This window comes from Grammomys surdaster, unplaced genomic scaffold, assembly GCF_004785775.1.
Source record: "Grammomys surdaster isolate TR1022 unplaced genomic scaffold, NIH_TR_1.0 354, whole genome shotgun sequence".
NCBI classification, from domain to species: domain Eukaryota; kingdom Metazoa; phylum Chordata; class Mammalia; order Rodentia; family Muridae; genus Grammomys; species Grammomys surdaster.
This window is the reverse complement of record NW_021604773.1, coordinates 1,204,398-1,221,302: the sequence shown is the minus strand read 5'-3', so window position 1 is coordinate 1,221,302 and position 16,905 is coordinate 1,204,398. Positions and strand designations below refer to the sequence as shown.

Here is a 16,905-nt window from a genome sequence, read left to right as displayed (position 1 = left end):
TTACCACAATAGACCAAACAATAGGATTCTGGAGGCATTGCCTGCCTTGGCATTGCCGGCCTTGGTGCCTCCTTGGCTGCCCTGTAGCCTGGTACACAAGCTGAAAAGAATAGACTGCCTGCTGAGCTTGCTTGAGACATCTCCGGTATGGATTCCTCTCACTTCCAGCAGGATGGATTCAGCTCACCCCCAGCCGGCTGAAGCAAGAAGGAACTCTGGGGGTTGGGGTGGGTTATCCCCTTTAAATTAGAAGCTGAACATTAAAGCATTGAGCCTTGATCAGAAACCTTTGTCCTGGCTTCATCTCTTCCCGCCCTCCTGTCCCTTCCCAGCCTCTCTTTCAGGTGAACCCGGTCGACTGTGGCTGACGGCCCTCAACAGGTACACATGCATTTTTCACCAATAGTCAATAATAGAATGGATAAACATGGACTGCCTCTTCCATTGAAACCGCCACAGTGGGGAACATGGAGAAGGCCTTCACCCACAGAGCCACAGCCTAAGTCTCCCATAGAATCTGAGCTTCCAGACAACCTACCTTCACCAATGAGCTAAGCCAGAGCTCCCCATTTCCCCTGCACTGGGTTTGTTATTGTCCTCAGCCTGCAGACCCCCAACAGTCCTGGCCTCCCATGGACCCCAGATTTTTAGTTCCTGACTCTTCTGTGTGGCATTCCAGTGGTGACTGAGTGCCCAGGGATCAGGGAACCCCAATTTTGGCTTTCCCCATCTAAGACTGTGTCTTCCTATCCCTTGAGCATTGTCTTGGCACTTCCCTAAAGCCCAGCACCTGACAGCAGCAACAATACAGGGAGATGCAGTCAAGCACTCCCCGAGTTTCACCTCCCCAGTGGTGAGATGGAACACAGACCCACAATATAGGGGTGAATACCATAAAAATACATTGTATAACTGTGTGGTAGTGGTATACACCTTTAATCCCAGGACTTGGGAGACAGAAGAAGGTGCATCTCTGAGTTAGAGGCCAGCCTGGTCTATAGAGTGAGTTCCAGGACAGTCAAGGTTATGCAGAGGAAACCCTATCTCAAAAAAAAAAAAAACAATGTGAGTGTGTGTGTGTGTGCATATGTTGATTTGAATATGCTTGGCCCATGGAAAATGACACTATTAGGAAGTGTGACCTTGCTGGGCGGTGGTGGCACACGCCTTTAATCCCAGCACTTGGGAGGCAGAGGCAGGCAGATTTCTGAGTTCGAGGCCAGCCTGGTCTACAGAATGAGTTCCAGGACAACCAGAGCTACACAGAGAAACTCTGTCTTGAAAAACCAAAAAATAAAAGAAAAGAAAAGAAAGAAAAGAAAAAGGAAGTGTGGCCTTACTAGAGTAGGTATGTCCTTGTTGGAGGAAGTGAGTCACTGTGGGGGCGGGCTTTGAGGCCTCCTATGCTCAGACTCTGCCCAGTGTAGAATGAGAGTCTCTCTCAGATGCCTTCAGACCAAGATACAGAACTCTCAGCTCCTTCTCCAGCACCATGTCTGCCTGGACACTGTCATGCTTTCTGCCATGATGATAATGGACTAAACCTCTGAAACTCTAAGGCAGCCCTTGGTCATGGTGTCTCTTCACAGCAATAAAACCCTAATAAAACCCTAACCTCAGTATGGCATGAAACCTGTCAGAGTTGTCCTCACCACTTGGGAGGTGGAGGCAGGAGGATCACAAACTCAAAGGAGATAGATAGATAGATAGATAGATAGATAGATAGATGAATTTTTAAATTTTGTATAATAAGACTGAGAGCTGGAGAGATGGCTCAATGGTTGAGAGCCCTGGCTGCTCTTCCAGAGGACCTGGGTTCGAGCCTCAGCATCTACATTAGATGACTATTTGTAACTCCAGCTCAAGGGATCCAATGGCCTCTCCTAGACTCCTGCATGCACAAGTGCGTACCTCATACACATACACATAATTTTAAAAACAAGCTTTTTTTTTTCAAAATCATGCCCTTCGTTATGAATTACTACTGTCATCCTAGCATTTGGAAGATGAGACAGGAGCTTCAGGAGTTCAAGGCCAGCATGAGACTCATAAAGAAAATAATGAATGAAGCTAAGGATGTAGTGTAGTTGACGACATGCTTGCCTAGCATGCACAAGGCCCTGGGTTTGGCCCTCAGTATGGCATGAAACCCGGCATAGTTGTACTCACCTGTAATCCCACCACTTGGGAGGTGGAGGCAGGAGGATCACAAACTCAAAGCCATCCTCAGCTACACAGAAAGTTTGGAGCCAACCTGGGCTACATGAACCTCTTCTTTAATTTTTTTTTTTATTTTTTAAATTTTTATTAATTCTTTTAGAATTTCATACAATGTGTTTGCTTACAGGCCATCTGATGAGGGCATGGTCTCAATGCACAGTCCCTCTTCCCGGATGATCCTAGCCTGTATTAAATTGACAGGGTGGGGTCGGGGAAGGAGAAGGAGAAGAAAGTGAGAGAGAGAGAGAGAGAGAGAGAGAGAGAGAGAGAGAGAGAGGAAGAAAGGAAGAAAGAAAGAAAGAAAGAAAGAAAGAAAGAAAGAAAGAAAGAAAGAAAGAAAGAAAGAGAAAACCAGCACTACTGGTCAGAAACAAACACTGCATAGTATCTTTTGGCCTTGGGCATCAGTGGATTTGGACCTCCAAGGATTGCTGAAGTCAATTGTTTCCAAGAAACAATTGCATGACCACCTGTGAGAAACAGATCTCCTGAACTCATCTGTGAAGTCTGTGCCCAGGTGGGACCACCCTGGCTGCACTGCTCTGAAATGAACTTGGTTTTTTAATTTTCTCAGATTTTTTTTAGCATTTTTTAATCCACTTTACATTCTGATCGATGGATACCCCCATCCCCACACACACTGTCCCTCTCCCATGACCCTCCACTTCTCCTCTGAGAGTGTGGAGCCTCTCTCCCCACCATCTCCCAACCCTGGGTCATCAAGTCTCCGCAGTGCTCCGCTCACCCTCTCCCACTGAGTCCAGACAAGGCAGCCCAGTTAGGAGAGCATATTCCACAGACAGGCAAGAGCTTCAGCAATAAAGAAAACACAAACTGAAAGAAGCTTTTTGGTGCCAATTGTGAGAAAACAAAACAGAAGGAAGTTCTAGAACACAAGAAATTGATGATCAAGAGCAGGAGGCCGTGAAAGCCGAACTGGGTTTAAACAAGCAGACATCGTCCACCCTTCTGTTAGGATGAACAGAAGCTGGACAGTGGAGCAAACCGTTCGTTTGTGTAATGTGCTTTAGTAGTTACCTCTTTGACACTTTCGTGCATATGTACAATGTATTCTGGTTATCCTCTCCCTCACCCCTTATCTCCTTCCGATCCCTCTCAAACCCCTGACTCAGACTCAGGACCTTAGGTTGTGTTCTGTGACTTGTTCCCTTTAACCAATTGGCTTGGGATCATCTGGAGCCTAGAGGGGTTCATGATTGCAATGACACGACATAGCCAGTAGATGGCATTTCACACTTTACAGCCCTTCTTCCCGTCTTCCGGTCTTAAGTTCTTTCCAAAGCAGCAGGGTTTCCAAGGTCTTGTGGTGGGTTACAAACGCCTCGTTTGGGGCTGAACATTCCAGCATCATTTATTCTCAGCAATCTGTGCACTGATGAGTCTCTTTCTTCATCACCGTGCTGGCTAGTTTTCCGTCACAAAACTAGCGGTATCTGAAAAGAGGGAAACATCAATTGAGAAAATGCTTCTGTAAGATCAGGCTGTAGGCCATATTTTTTAATTAGTGCCTGATGGGGAGGGGTCGTTGTGGGTGGGGGCATCCCTGGGTAGGTAGTTCAGGATTCCGTAGGCTTGCTGAGCAAGCCGTGGGGCACATGACAGTAAGCAGCGCTCCTCCATGGCCTCTGCATCAGCTCTTCCGCCCTCAGACTCCTGCCCTGTTTTGAGTCCCTGCCCTGACTCCCCTCAGTGATGGACAGTTACCTAGAAGCATAAGCTGAAATAAACCCTTTCCTCCCCAACTTGCTCTGGTCATGGTGTTTCATCTCAGCAATAGTAACCTTAACTAGGACAAGCATTCACTGGAAAGTGAGACCAATAAAACGAATTTAAGGGCACCCAGCAAAGGAATGACAGTGACAGTACTGTTGGCTTCTGGTTACCTTAGGAAAGTGTCCTTCTTCATGAGAGTTGCACATGAAAGCATTCAGAAGCTGGTGAAACTCTTCACCTGGTGATCTGCCTGACGCCAAGTCTGAAGGGGTAAGTTGGATCCCTGGGACCCACACAGCGGAAGGAGAAAACCACCTTCTGAGAGTTGTCCTCTGACCTCCGTGTGTGTGTCTGTGTATGTGTGTGTTGTGTGTGTGTATACAAGTGTGAGTGGATGCATGTGTGTAAAGGAAATGAATAAATACAATGTAGTTTTTTTTCATCCGGGCATGATAGTGTACACCTTTAATCCCAGGCCAGCCTGGTTTACAGAACAAGTTCCAGGACATCCAGGACTACACAGTGAAGCTGTCTCAAAAATTAAAAATTTTTTTAAAAAAAGAATCAAGGTGGTGTTCACCACTTCTTCTCAAAGGGTTCAGACAGGACGGCAAGGACAATTTCCTCAGAGAGAATGGTGACGTTAAATACAAGACAGGAAAGCCTGGAAAGACTTTTTTTTTTTTTTTTTTGGTTTTTCGAGACAAGGTTTCTCTGTGTAGCCCTGGCTGTCCTGGAACTCACTCTGTAGACCAGGCTGGCCTCGAACTCAGAAATCCACCTGCCTCTGCCTCCCAAGTGCTGGGATTAAAGGCATGTGCCACCACTGCCCGGCCAAGACTTTTTTTTTAAAGATTTTTTTTAAAATATATGCAAGTACACTGTTGCTGTCTTCAGACACACCAGAAGAGGACATCAGATCCCATTACAGATGGTTGTGAGCCACCATGTGGTTGCTGGGAATTGAACTCAGGACCTCTGGAAGAGCAGTCAGGGCTCGTAACCGCTGAGCCATCTCTCTAGCCCAAGACTTCTTGGCATATAATATGTCAGTGAATTTACTAAAATGTAAAATGAACCCAGGGGTGATGGTGCATGACCAAAATCCTAGCACTCAGGAGGTAGAAATTGGGGGATCAAGAGTTACAGGCTGCCGGGCAGTGGTGGCGCACGCCTTTAATCCCAGCACTTGGGAGGCAGAGGCAGGCGGACTCATTTCTGAGTTCGAGGCCAGCCTGGTCTACAGAGTGAGTTCCAGGACAGCCAGGGCTATACAAAGAAACCCTGTCTCGAAAAAACAAAATTTAAAAAAAAAAAAAGTTACAAGCCAGCCTGGGCTTCCCCTCTCTCTCTCTCCCTCTCCCTCTCCCTCTCCCTCTCTCTCTCTCTCTCTTTTATGTACACACACACACACATGGCTGGAAAGCTGGAGATTAAGAACATGGGCTGGTCTTGCTAAGGACCCAGGTTCACTCCCCAGCACGCACGATCTTTTGTAACTCCAGTTCCAAGAGGTCTGTCACGCTCTCCTGACTTCACAGGCACTGATGAACATAGAACACAAACATCCATGCAGGCCAAACACCCATAGATGCAAAATAAGAATACTCATTTAAAAGAAAATTGGAATTTTTTTAATTCATCTACCTTTATTCTATATGCATTGGTGCTTTGCCTGCATGTATGTCTATGTGACAGTGTCAGATCTTGGAGTTATGAACAGCTGTGAGCTGCCATGTGGGTGCAGGGATTTGAACCCAGGTCCTCTGGAAGACAAGTCAGTGTCCTGAACCACTGAGCCATCTCTCCAGCTCCAAACTGAAAGTTTTAAATTACATGTATTTGCATGTGTGTATGATACAGACAGGGAGGCAGACAGACAGACAGACAAAAGACAGAGAGAGATCATATGTAAAAGTCAGAAGACAAATCGCAGGAGTCTGTTCTCTCTTTCAACTTAAATTGACGTACTGAGTGTCAAGCACCTTTTCCAGCTGGGATATCTCTCCAGAGCACCCCCCAAAAAATCTTAAAACATAAAATCAGTCCATTAAAAATATGTTACCAATGTGAAGTATGCAATTATTTCTTCACAACCAACTAGACAGGCACAGGCATCAGCAGAGTCATCCCAACTCCGGCCAGCAGAGGGCACGCCAGGCTTAGTTAAAGCTCCATTGCGTGTGGGTTCGGCTTCACTCCTTTACATCCTTCCATAGTATGGAGGACTTCTAAAGTAGGCCATATGAAATGGAGGAGTTGGGCGTGGTAACCCACTCCCAGCACTTCAGTATCAAAGGCAGGAGGATCAGGAGTTCAAGGTCAGCCTCTACAACAATGGGTCTCAACTTCTGAGTCACAGGAGGGGAGGGAGTATCAAATGATCCTTCATAAGGTGGCATACCAGATATCCTGCATATCGAGTATTTACATTACAATTCATAACAGTAGCAGAATTACAGTTACGAAGTAGCAACGAAAATAATTTCACGATCAAGGATCACCACAATATCAGGAACTGAATTAAAGGATCACAGCATTAGAAAGGGTAAGAGCCACTGGTCTAAAATGTAGTGAGTTCAAGGCCAGCCTGGGCCAAAGAAACACACACACACACACACAGGAGCTTAAACAGAGATGCCCTGCATGGTGGACCATGCTGCTCCCAAAAGTCACGGGGTTTTTAATGAAAAGCCCCATGCCAGGTGCAGGATACCTCTCTAGGAGCTGTTGGCTGTGGAGCCCCTAAAAGCTCCAAACATGATAGAGGCTTGTCATTAGCCACCCACGAGAACTAGACAATAAAACCCTGCTGCAGAAGACACAGAGAAATCAAGCTGGACGTGACCTGGAAGCTTCCTTCCTGCAGGCTAGAGTTCATAGTGCTGCTGGAAGGTGCTGTGCAGGATGCTGGGGGGGGGGGGGGGTACCAATGATCTCACTCAGCTCTGAGCCCTGTTTGCTATGATTCTGCCCCACAAGGCAAAGCATGTGCAGCGCTGTGGTAGCGCCATGAATGTTCCCGGTGTACGCAACCGCTTTCTCCTTGGATCTGATGCCCAATCTAACCGTGGGATTCATACATGGCACTATACGTCTGGCCAAAAATTTATAGCTAAGGGGTCATGGGTCCTATGGGAGAATTTACTACTGATGTTTTCCCGAAATAAACATGTAGTCAAACTGCCTTCTAAACGTTTCCGTTTATATCCACGGACTAATGCAGCTCTCAGCCTTGGCTGGATAAGTCTCTTCTCGATGCAGGCAACAGTTAAAGGAGAAACTCATAAATGGTCAAATAGCTGAGAATAAAGGAATGTTTAGTGCTCAGACCTAAACAAGACATCTCTATCACCAAAGGTAAGGGTGTGATCGAAATGCTGTAAGAACCAGAAGACAGGGAAGAGAGCCCCAAAATGCTGTTTTCTGAGTATGACACGGCTATTGCAATCATGGACACACAGCAACCACAGCTACCTGCACAAGACCTGCCCCCAGGTACCCCCAAAAGACACGAAAGCAGGAAGGGGACTCGTTGGGAAAGGGAGAGAAGTCAGCAAGAGCAAGGAAGGATAAGAGAAGTTAAAGGGAAGCTGAGTGGTGGTGGCGCACGCCTTTAATCCCAGCACTCGGGAGGCAGAGGCAGGCGGATCTCTGAGTTCCAGGCCAGCCTGGTCTACAGAGTGAGTTCCAGGACAGCCAGGTCTACACAGAGACACTGTCTCAAAAATCAAAAAAGAAGAGAAAGGAAGAAAGAAAGAAAGAAAGAAAGAAAGAAAGAAAGAAAGAAAGAAAGGAAGGAAGGAAGGAAAGAAATCAAAAGAAAAGCTGAAAGGGAATGAGTTTGATGCTAATCCATTGTATGGAATTATTTTAAAAATAAATTTATAATAATAAAATATAACAGAGCCCTCAACATCAGAGCAAGTCTCTTATCACATATCCATGACCACCGGAAACTGTCAGTGTACACAGGGAGAAGAGTGTGGCAAGAGCATCTTACTAGTGTTATAAAAACAGCTTTGCCCTTGGAGATCAATGGGGGTTGGGGAGAAAGAGCACTGAAAACACTTCAGAGTGCTCCCTTCAAGTACCTGCAAATTCTATCTGAGGATCCCAGCTCTCTGCTTTAGTTCTGACCTCCAGTTAACTCAGCACTCCTCAATGACAATTACTGTCAAATTATTTTTATTATTGTGAAATATAATATACACATAGGGTAGCTGCTCTGTGAGCTAGATTGCTTTAAAAAAAAAATGGAGCCCAGACTTGGTGGTAGAGCACCTGCCTAGAATCCCCCGGTGAGGGTCTGGGGGGATGTGGCTCAGTGGTAGAGCCCCTGCCTAGAATCCCCCAGTGAGGGGCTGGGGGCGTGGCTCAGTAGTAGAGCCCTGCCTAGAATCCCCCAGTGAGGGGCTGGGGGCATGGCTCAGTGGTAAAGCGTCTGCCTAGAATCTCAATACTACAGTGTAGGGCTGGGGATATGACTCTTGTTGAGTTGGGTCCTAAATTCAATCCTCTATGATACAAACACAATAAAACAATCAATCAATCGATAAATAAATAAACCCTCTCCTGACAGTTACAGCAAAGTCCTCAAAGTTAGTCTTCACTGTACTAGATTGATTCATATGTCTTCCCCAAGCCAGAGGTCACTGTGGCCAAGGAAATCCTACAATGATTGACTCTGTCTGGATTTTGTCTTCTTCCCTGGAGTTGCTGATAGCATGGATATAGTCAGCTTTGTTCAAATAAAATCAAGTGAAACTAAATTGCATGGGAGCTGGGCGTGGTAGTACACAGCTGTAACCCACTTGGAAGGTGAAGGCAGGAGTATAGAAGTTCAAAGCCAGCTTTTGCTATATAGTGAGTTCAATGCCAGCCTTGATGGGGTTACATGAGACCTCGTCTCAAAAAACGGAGAAGAGGAGGAAGGAAGAAGAGGGTGGAGGAAGGAGAAGAGAAGGAAGATGGAGAAGAGAAGACAGTGAGAGGAGGCAGCTTAGTGTTTTTCCTGGGTTGAGGTTGCGACCCAGGTGAATTTTTAGAGGAGAATTTTTTAAAGTTTTTTTTATTACATTTTGTGTGTGTGCGCACGCACACACACACACTCAGATAAATCAAAGAACAACTTTCTGGAGTTGGTTCTCGTTTTCCAAGATGTGGGTCCTGGAGATTGAACGCTGATCTTCAGGGTTGGCAGCAAGGACCTTTAACCCTGGAGCCAACCCTCTAGCCTAGAAGAAGAGCACCCCAAAGAGCAAAGCGCGCAGTAAGTGTCAAAGTCCTAAGATGGAGCTTGCCCAATAACTCAAAAACAGTACATCCATTTCTGCCGCAGTGTAGTGTGCCCGAACCTACATGCGGAAGGAACACTGCTCCTTCACCCCTGTCCCTTAGTGTCCCACGCCCTCTCCAGCCTACGCAGGAACTTCCTTCCTTTTCCTTACCCAGCTGTACCGCGTTCCACCTGTCCGTGGTCACTGCGCACGTATCTCATCGGTTCTCTGTTCCCTTTACAAGTGGGTGTGATGGAGCTAAAGCATATTTACTTGACAGAAGCTTAATTATTCATCCGCAGGAACCTGCACAGGGAGTTAAGAGAGGCCATGGGTCAAGGTGGGGTGGGAGGGGTGGACAAGGAAGGTTCGGGGAGGCGGGGTCCACAGCGGGGCCACACAGTGGAGGGGCATGGGGTATGGAAAAGCAAGGGGTTGTGGCATACAGGTGCAGTAGAGAGCTCGGGGTGGAGAGAAGCGGGGACTTGGTACGTCAAGAAAAGGACAGAGGGAAAAGAGGAGGGAGGGATGGAAGGAGTGGGAGTGGAGGGAGAGACTGCGACAGGAGCTGGGACGCAGAGAACAGTCAATCAGATGGTTCAGAAGTGTACATATGGGAGTTCAGAGACTGGAGGGAAATCACGCCCGGCGGGCTCCGGACTGCCAAGGAAGTCTGGGGCAGGGGCGTGGCTGGGGGTGTGCATTACATTGGATTCCCCCACCCCTTGAAGTTCCAAGTCTTCTCCTTTAGACCCTCCTCCTCCTCGGAGTAACAAGCCCACCTTCCAATCAGAGCCGCGGGCTGGGCAAAGACGAGCCAATGGAGTGGCAGAGGTGGAGCTTGGGGAGGGGGCTCACACGGACAGGGGAGGGGGACGCTGGGCATCGAGGGCTCTGGAACCGCGAAGGGCGAGCCATGGCGTTGGGGCTGCAGCGTGTGAGGTACAGGGCTTTGGGGACAGGACGATGGGGACTGGGGGCTCTCCTTGGCAGGGGTTTAGGGGAACCCCTCATCTCTGGGGTGTGGCACAAGTTAAGTACACCCTGAGGAGCATGGTTGGGGGCACATCCCCGATGCACCCTCCACTCTAGAGGGTTGCAGGGTATCTGGGGTTTAACCCCAGAGCTCCAGCTGTCCCGCCCCCCTCCCCTGGACCGGCTTTGGGGTTATGAGCTGCGATTTTCTGATACATCGGGTTCGATCCTCCATCTGGGGGTGAAACTTCCAAGTTCCTTATGGATTGGAGGTGGTCGCGTTTGAGCAATGGCCTCTCTTCCAAGAGAGCCTTTTCCTCCAAGTCCCTGAAACGAGTCTTTCTTGGCAGTCTAACTCTTGTGTATTAAAAAGGGATCCCCAAACTCAAGTTTCTAGGGAGTTCCTGACTCTACTTCTGAATTCCAGAAGAGAGGTTACTTTTACCATGCCCTTTCTAACAGTCTCCCAAAGCTTCAAATTGCCCTAGAAAGTGTGTGTGTGTGTGTGTGTGTGTGTGTGTGTGTGTGTGTGTGATTAGAGGCTGTGTGGGATCCAACTAGGGGCTTTTTTTCCTTTCAAAAAGTGGAATGATAGCTAGGGAAGGAGATTCATGCCTGTAAACCCAGCACTTGGAAAGTTGTAGGGAAATGATGCTTTCAAAGCCAGCCTGGCCTACACGGCAAGTTCCAGACCAGCTTTGGTCTACAGAAAGAGAGATCTTGTCTCAAAAAAAACAGCATGAAAAAAGTAGGGTCACCCCTTTTCAGTACCAACGGAACAAACCTGAGCCACTTCCCACAGCCTGGCTCTGTGTCTATTTCATCTGCCCAGACCCAGTCTGTAACTGAGGGAGGAGGGCCCCACCCAAGCCCTATTTGAGGGACATCCTTCAGAAAGATGCCTTGGCTGATAGAGGGAGGGAGACAGCGCCCTCCTGTGACTGCACATAGCTGGGGTTGTCCTAAAGAGGAGTGGATTCTGTGTTCACCTTGCAACAGGTGCAGAGGCTGTGGGACCCATTTGACCAGGTTGCTACAGGAGACCCCAGAAAAACTCCATAGACTCTTGGCATTCCCTGTCTAAACTAGGGCATCCCTCAAGCCCCAACCCTGTTCCTCCTCTCTGGCATACTAGGTCTGATTGGTTTCTCTACACCCAGTTTTACCCCCTACCTCAACCCACCCAGGCTCCCCCTTTTCTGGTCCTGTATGGCCCATCTATTCCAACTTCTGGCCCTGAGCCCACCAGGGAACTCAATCTCCACTCCTAAGCCGTGACAGCGCCCCCTTACGGTTGTGTGAGGGGCCTCTCCTAACTGAACTAGGGTGTTCCCCCCCCAGCCCCCGTCAGCACCCAAGGCCAACCCTTTCCTGTGGTGTCATCGCACACCACCGCACACCCATTCATAACTCGCATCCGCCTCACGGCTGAGCTCCGGGCCCCTCCTGCATCCCTGGGATGGCACTTGACATCAGAGGGGGCTTGGGTGAGGGTGAGTGGTTACCTCCGGCGCCGTGTGCCCCCTTTTTTCTTCTAGCTTCTGCCTCCTAGCCCTCTTACTCTTTGTGGGGAGTAGTTATAGGAGATCAAGAATGAGTGCACCGCCCTGAGTGCCCACCTGAAAGCAGGGGTTCCTGGAAAAACAGGACTGATGGCTAGACACCCCACCGATGACACTATGAGAACAAGTTGGATCAAGGTCAGAGAGACTCCCCACTGACCCCTACCCCAAGTCCTTTCTCCAACCCAAACCTTGTCCCCTGGTCACTCAGGTCACCTTCAAAGGGGTCTCTGCCCAGATGTAAAAAAGCCTTCTCCACACCTCAAACCCTCTACAGTCTTTGCAAGCCCCCCAGTACCCAGCTAAGAGTCAGAGAGGCTCAGAATGTGAGGAGAGGGGCTGTCTTAATTCCCTGAGCTGTTCAGGGTGAGGAAGAGATGGGGCCTTTTCTGTCTTGGCTGAGACACCACTGGGCCCCAAGTCCCCCTTCCCAGGCCTCACTCTGGGCCCCTAGGCCCCGCCCTCTGTTCTCAGCTAGAACACAGAGTGAAGGTGGCAACGTTCCAGGCGCACGTCCCAGGCTGGGCACACTGCCAAGGGGTTGGACCAGAGCTGGGCCAGCTAGGGAGATGCACAGCGGTGCTGGGACAGGAGGAAAAGACTTAGACCACCAGGCAGAAAGGAACAGACAGGGGTCCCTTGGGTGGTGGGCGCACCCTCTTGAAAAATAGCATGTTAGAACACAGGCCCTAAAGTCAGGGTTCAAATCCCCAAGCTCCCACTTTCTGGCTGTGTGATCTTGGCCCAGGGATTTCCCTCCCAGAGTGGCAGCTCCAAGTCTGAGATAATGGGAGTCAGAACTCTCCCAGTGAGGAAACAGACTTCTCCCCCAACACACACACACTCACACTACACCACACACACACACACACACACACACGCACGCACGCACACGCACGCACACACTACACCACACACACAAAATGAGGTGCCTGAAGTCAACAGACCTGACTCTCTCTCCTAGGGATCATTGTGTGGCCTCAGGCAATTTCTGTCACCTGTCTGAGGTGGCTTCCTAAGCAGGAAGGTAATAGTGGGTGCACAGTGGGAATAAAGCTTACCGGAGAGGCAACTGAGCAAGGCAGACTGGATTGGAGATGAGCCACTCAGGCCAGCCCTGTCATTGCTCTGGGCCTCAACCTCTGTCTGAGACAGCTAACCTGCTTCTTCTGTTCCCACCTCCTTAGTGATAAGAATTACCACATCCTGTGCATGTAGCTCTGCTAGGCCAATGCTCCTCCAACTGAACTACAAACATCTCAGGTCGTTTCTATCTTTAAAAAAAAAAAAATCACTTTATTTCTGTACGTGTGTGTATAGGGGAGGGGGTGTGCATGTTTGCCTTTGAGTATGTGAAGGTCAGAGGTCAGTTCTCTCCTCCACCGTGTGGGTTCCAGGAATCACACTCAAGTGGTCAAGCTTGGCCGTGTTCCTACTTTCTCAAAAGGGAGATAATCACTTCTGGTCCACGAGGTTGCTGGAAGGTGGGAAAGGGGGAGTCTCTAGTTTCTGAGTGTGTAGCACACCACCACGGTTATTTCATCCCTTTAAGATGTTTGTGTGAAAGCTGGGCACATGATTACACACTCATAATCAGACACACACATTTGCAGGCATGACTAGTTGCACATGTATAATTGCACATTCAGAGGCCCATAGGTTATTCCAGGTACCAGAGACTCAGACGAGAGCCTTCGTCACTGACACCAGCCAATTGCCAAGCCTCGCTTCCTAAGCCTCTGACATATATTAACTCATTTAATCTTCAATCCACTGTAGGAATCCATCATGGTGATGCAGTCCTGTAAGCCTAGCACTCAGGGAAGGGGCTGAGGCAGGAGGATCATGAGTTTGGGGCATATCTGAGCTACCCGGTGAGACTTTGTCTCCCAGCCTCATCTCACATACCCACAAACCTAAACAAACAAAAAAAAAAAAAAAAAAAAAGAACACCCTTTGAAGAGCTGGAGGCTATTACTGTGCCCAGGGAGGTTAAGCAACCTGCCCAGAGTCAATCAGCTAACAAGCAACGGGAGTAGTGGGGTCAGAACTGGAACCCCGACCCAGAAGAGGCAGCCTCCACTCTGTTTCACAGAAAGGCCAGAAACAGTCAGTGAGAGGCCCATACTTCCTGTCAGAACATCCGGAGAACAGGCTGAGAGGGGAAGGAGGGTCCCTCTACAGCCACCAGCTGGCTCCTTCTATGGAGGAACAAACCCTGCCACCCTAGCCATGGAGGGTAGGATTACAGAGCTCAGCTGCTTGGGAGGTGGGGCGCCGGCCCCACCCCCACCCCACTCCCCTACTCTCTCCCAGTTCTCTCTGTCCCAGGGCCCCCAGCTCAGTGAGGCCCGCCCACCCCCACCCTCTGGGCAGGAAGACAAACAGGGCTGGAACAGTACAGTACAGGACGGAATGTCCTCTGGGCAGGCAGGACTGAGGCCCCTGCCCCCACCAGCCAAGAGGGAGTTCATAGGGGCGCCCCCTTGGCTCCTCCAATGCTAACTAGGCCAGCCTGCCCCCTTCCGGGCCTCTCACCGCCTTGCACTAATAGCTCCCCCACCCCACCTCCGCACCCAGGCTAAAACATTTTGTAGCCCTCCTACCCCCCAGAAGTGGCCTCTCAGCCCCGAATTGAAGACTTCTACGAAAGAGCAGACTCCTTCCTATCCCACAGCAGGCTTTCTGGGGGTACGGGGTAGGGGGTGGGCATCACATGGGCTGCTTAGAGAAAAGCTTGAAAATAGGAACCTCACTGTCTGGACTCAGCCAAGCACTGGTTATGTGATCTTTTGGACTCTTGGACAAATGACTTTACCTTTCAGAGCCTCAGTTTCCCCTTCGTAAAGTGGGTTCAAATGCGTCCCATTGAGGCCAGGCCTGGTGACATGCTTATAGATTTGTAATCCCAGTATTCAAGATCAGAAACCTAGGGTCATTCTTGGCTTGGGCTAGTGAGACCCTGTCTCAAATAATAACTGGATGCAGTGGCTCACACCTTTAGTCCCAGCTCTCAGGAGGCAGAAGATCTCTGAGTTCGAGGCCAGCCAGGCCTACAGAGCCAGTTCCAGGACAGACAGGGCCACGCAGAAAACCCCTGTCTCGAAAAAAAAACAAATAAATAAATACATAAACATAAATATTAATAACAATAATATCCCCTTTGGTCTCCCCCGAGGGCCAGATGTATACTTACATATGACAAACACATAGGCTGATCAACTGCTGTCTTATGGGTTAGAAATATTGTAAGCAGCACTAATAATAACTATGAGACTAGATAAATATACATAAAAAACACACATACACACAAAAGAAATGTCAAGTGTCTACAGGTGCATACCTATAATCTTAGTGGCTGTTTGTGACCAGCCTGAGCTACATAGGGAAACCCTGTCGAATAGACTTCGGTATCAGATAAACAAAGTTTGAGGTTCTTTTTGGTTGGTTGCTTGTTTCTTGAGGCAGGGTCTCACTAAATAACTCTGACTGGCCTGAACCTGATTTGTGTAGATTAGGCTGATCTGGAATTCAGAAATCTGCCTCCTAAGTGCTGGGATTAAAGGCATGTGCTGCTATGCCCGGAGTTTTAAGTGGGTTTACCACTTGGCGGGGAAAATAACCTAATAATAAAAATGGGTAATTGATAGTTATTGATATTACTGATGAAAGATCTCTCTCAGACAGACAGACAGACACACATACACACACACACACACACACACACACACATCCTCAGAAAAGTCAGGCATTTGAAATGTATTAAAGTGTAGAGGTGCTGTACAGAACACAGGGGTTGTTTTGCTGTGTCACCCTTAGTGGGGCCCTGCCCCTCTTAAGGCCCCTTCGGTGTATCGTTAAGACTTTGAGATATCTCTGACTTTGAGAATCAGCTTGTCTGAAGACGGGAAACGGGGAGGGAAGGGGCCTGGGAGGCTGGGGCTCTCAGAGCTCCATCTCTCCCTTGGACTCCAGCCAGCTCTACCACCCCCTCCCACTGGGAGGCCTCCCAGTCCCCCAGGCGGTGTCTCTGACTCGGGAAATGAGCTACAGCTAAGTCCCGGAGAGGACGGAGGGCTTTAGGCACACATCCTGGGGTAGAAGCTTGGAGCAAGGCCCCCGCAGGGAGTGTCACATGGACTGGGACCAAGACAGGTAAAATTTGGGGTAAGGAAAGAGGATCCACGGGGAGAAACTGCCAGGCCTAAGAGAGGTCGCCGGAACACCAAGCGGAGGTGTCCCACGTGCGACCTGTCGCGTGTCATTTCCTTTCCACAGGTCGAGCACCGAGCTGCGGAAGGAGAAGTCGCGGGATGCGGCCCGCAGTCGGCGCAGCCAGGAGACGGAGGTGCTGTACCAGCTGGCGCACACTCTGCCCTTTGCGCGCGGCGTCAGCGCGCATCTGGACAAGGCCTCCATCATGCGCCTCACAATCAGCTACCTACGCATGCACCGCCTCTGCGCTGCAGGTGAGCCCGGGACGCCCCGCCCCCTGCCGCGGAGGCCCCGCCCCCGGGAAGTCTGTCCCGCCCCCCTGGCCTCAGGATCCGCTCTCTAGGCGAGACCCTGCCCCTTCCAGTGCCGGACCAGTCGAAGCCCTGGGTTCAGGAAGACCCCAAGGGACGCCCTACTCCTTAGAATCTAAGAGCGGCCCCTTGAGGTCTTAGGCTTGGTATTTTGCCCCTTTTTGTTTGTTTGTTTGGTTGGTTGGTTGGTTGGTTGGTTGTTGTTTTGTTTTTGAGACAGGATCTCGCTGTAGCTCTGACTGGCCTGGAACTTGCTATGTAGACCAAGCAGGCCTTGAACTCAGAGATCTGTCTGCTTACACCCCTGATCCGCCGCCCCTGCGTTTGAGAGCTGGGATAAAAGCAACGAGCCCCTACATCGGCAATTTATGTGTTTGTTTTCTTTTTTTTCCGTATTGGAGATTGAAACCCAAATCCAAGGGGTGTGGTTCGCAAACACTGTACCACAAGGCCACACACACCCCCAGCCCTTCACTCACAGGATCTAAGCAGTTGCTCTACCACTGAGCCATGCAAGACCCCAGCCAGCCCCTAGAATCCTCACTGGGGGATTCTAGGCAGGGGCTCTACCACTGAGCCACGCCCCCAGCCCCTCACTGGGGGATTCTA

The 16,905-nt window shown here is 49.5% G+C and overlaps 1 protein-coding gene and 1 long non-coding RNA gene across 3 annotated transcripts in view; one reads left to right on the top strand and one right to left on the bottom strand.

Annotated features, from left to right (window-relative positions):
- Positions 1-3,248: 3,248 nt before the first annotated feature.
- LOC114631228 lies at positions 3,249-12,892 on the bottom strand. The gene is made up of 3 exons (XR_003712928.1): positions 12,832-12,892; positions 9,405-9,539; positions 3,249-3,674 (listed from the first exon to the last, which is right to left on the bottom strand). It is a non-coding gene; the product is annotated as an uncharacterized LOC114631228 (long non-coding RNA).
- Positions 11,611-16,905, top strand: part of Hif3a (hypoxia inducible factor 3 subunit alpha) — a 29,421-nt gene continuing 24,126 nt past the window's right edge. For both annotated transcript variants that reach the window (XM_028779535.1, XM_028779534.1), the window contains exons 1-2: positions 11,611-11,701; positions 16,049-16,239. In XM_028779535.1, coding sequence (XP_028635368.1) covers positions 11,668-11,701; positions 16,049-16,239 — 225 coding nt within the window. In that variant the 5' untranslated portion in view covers positions 11,611-11,667. The remainder of the gene's footprint in view (positions 11,702-16,048; positions 16,240-16,905) is intronic.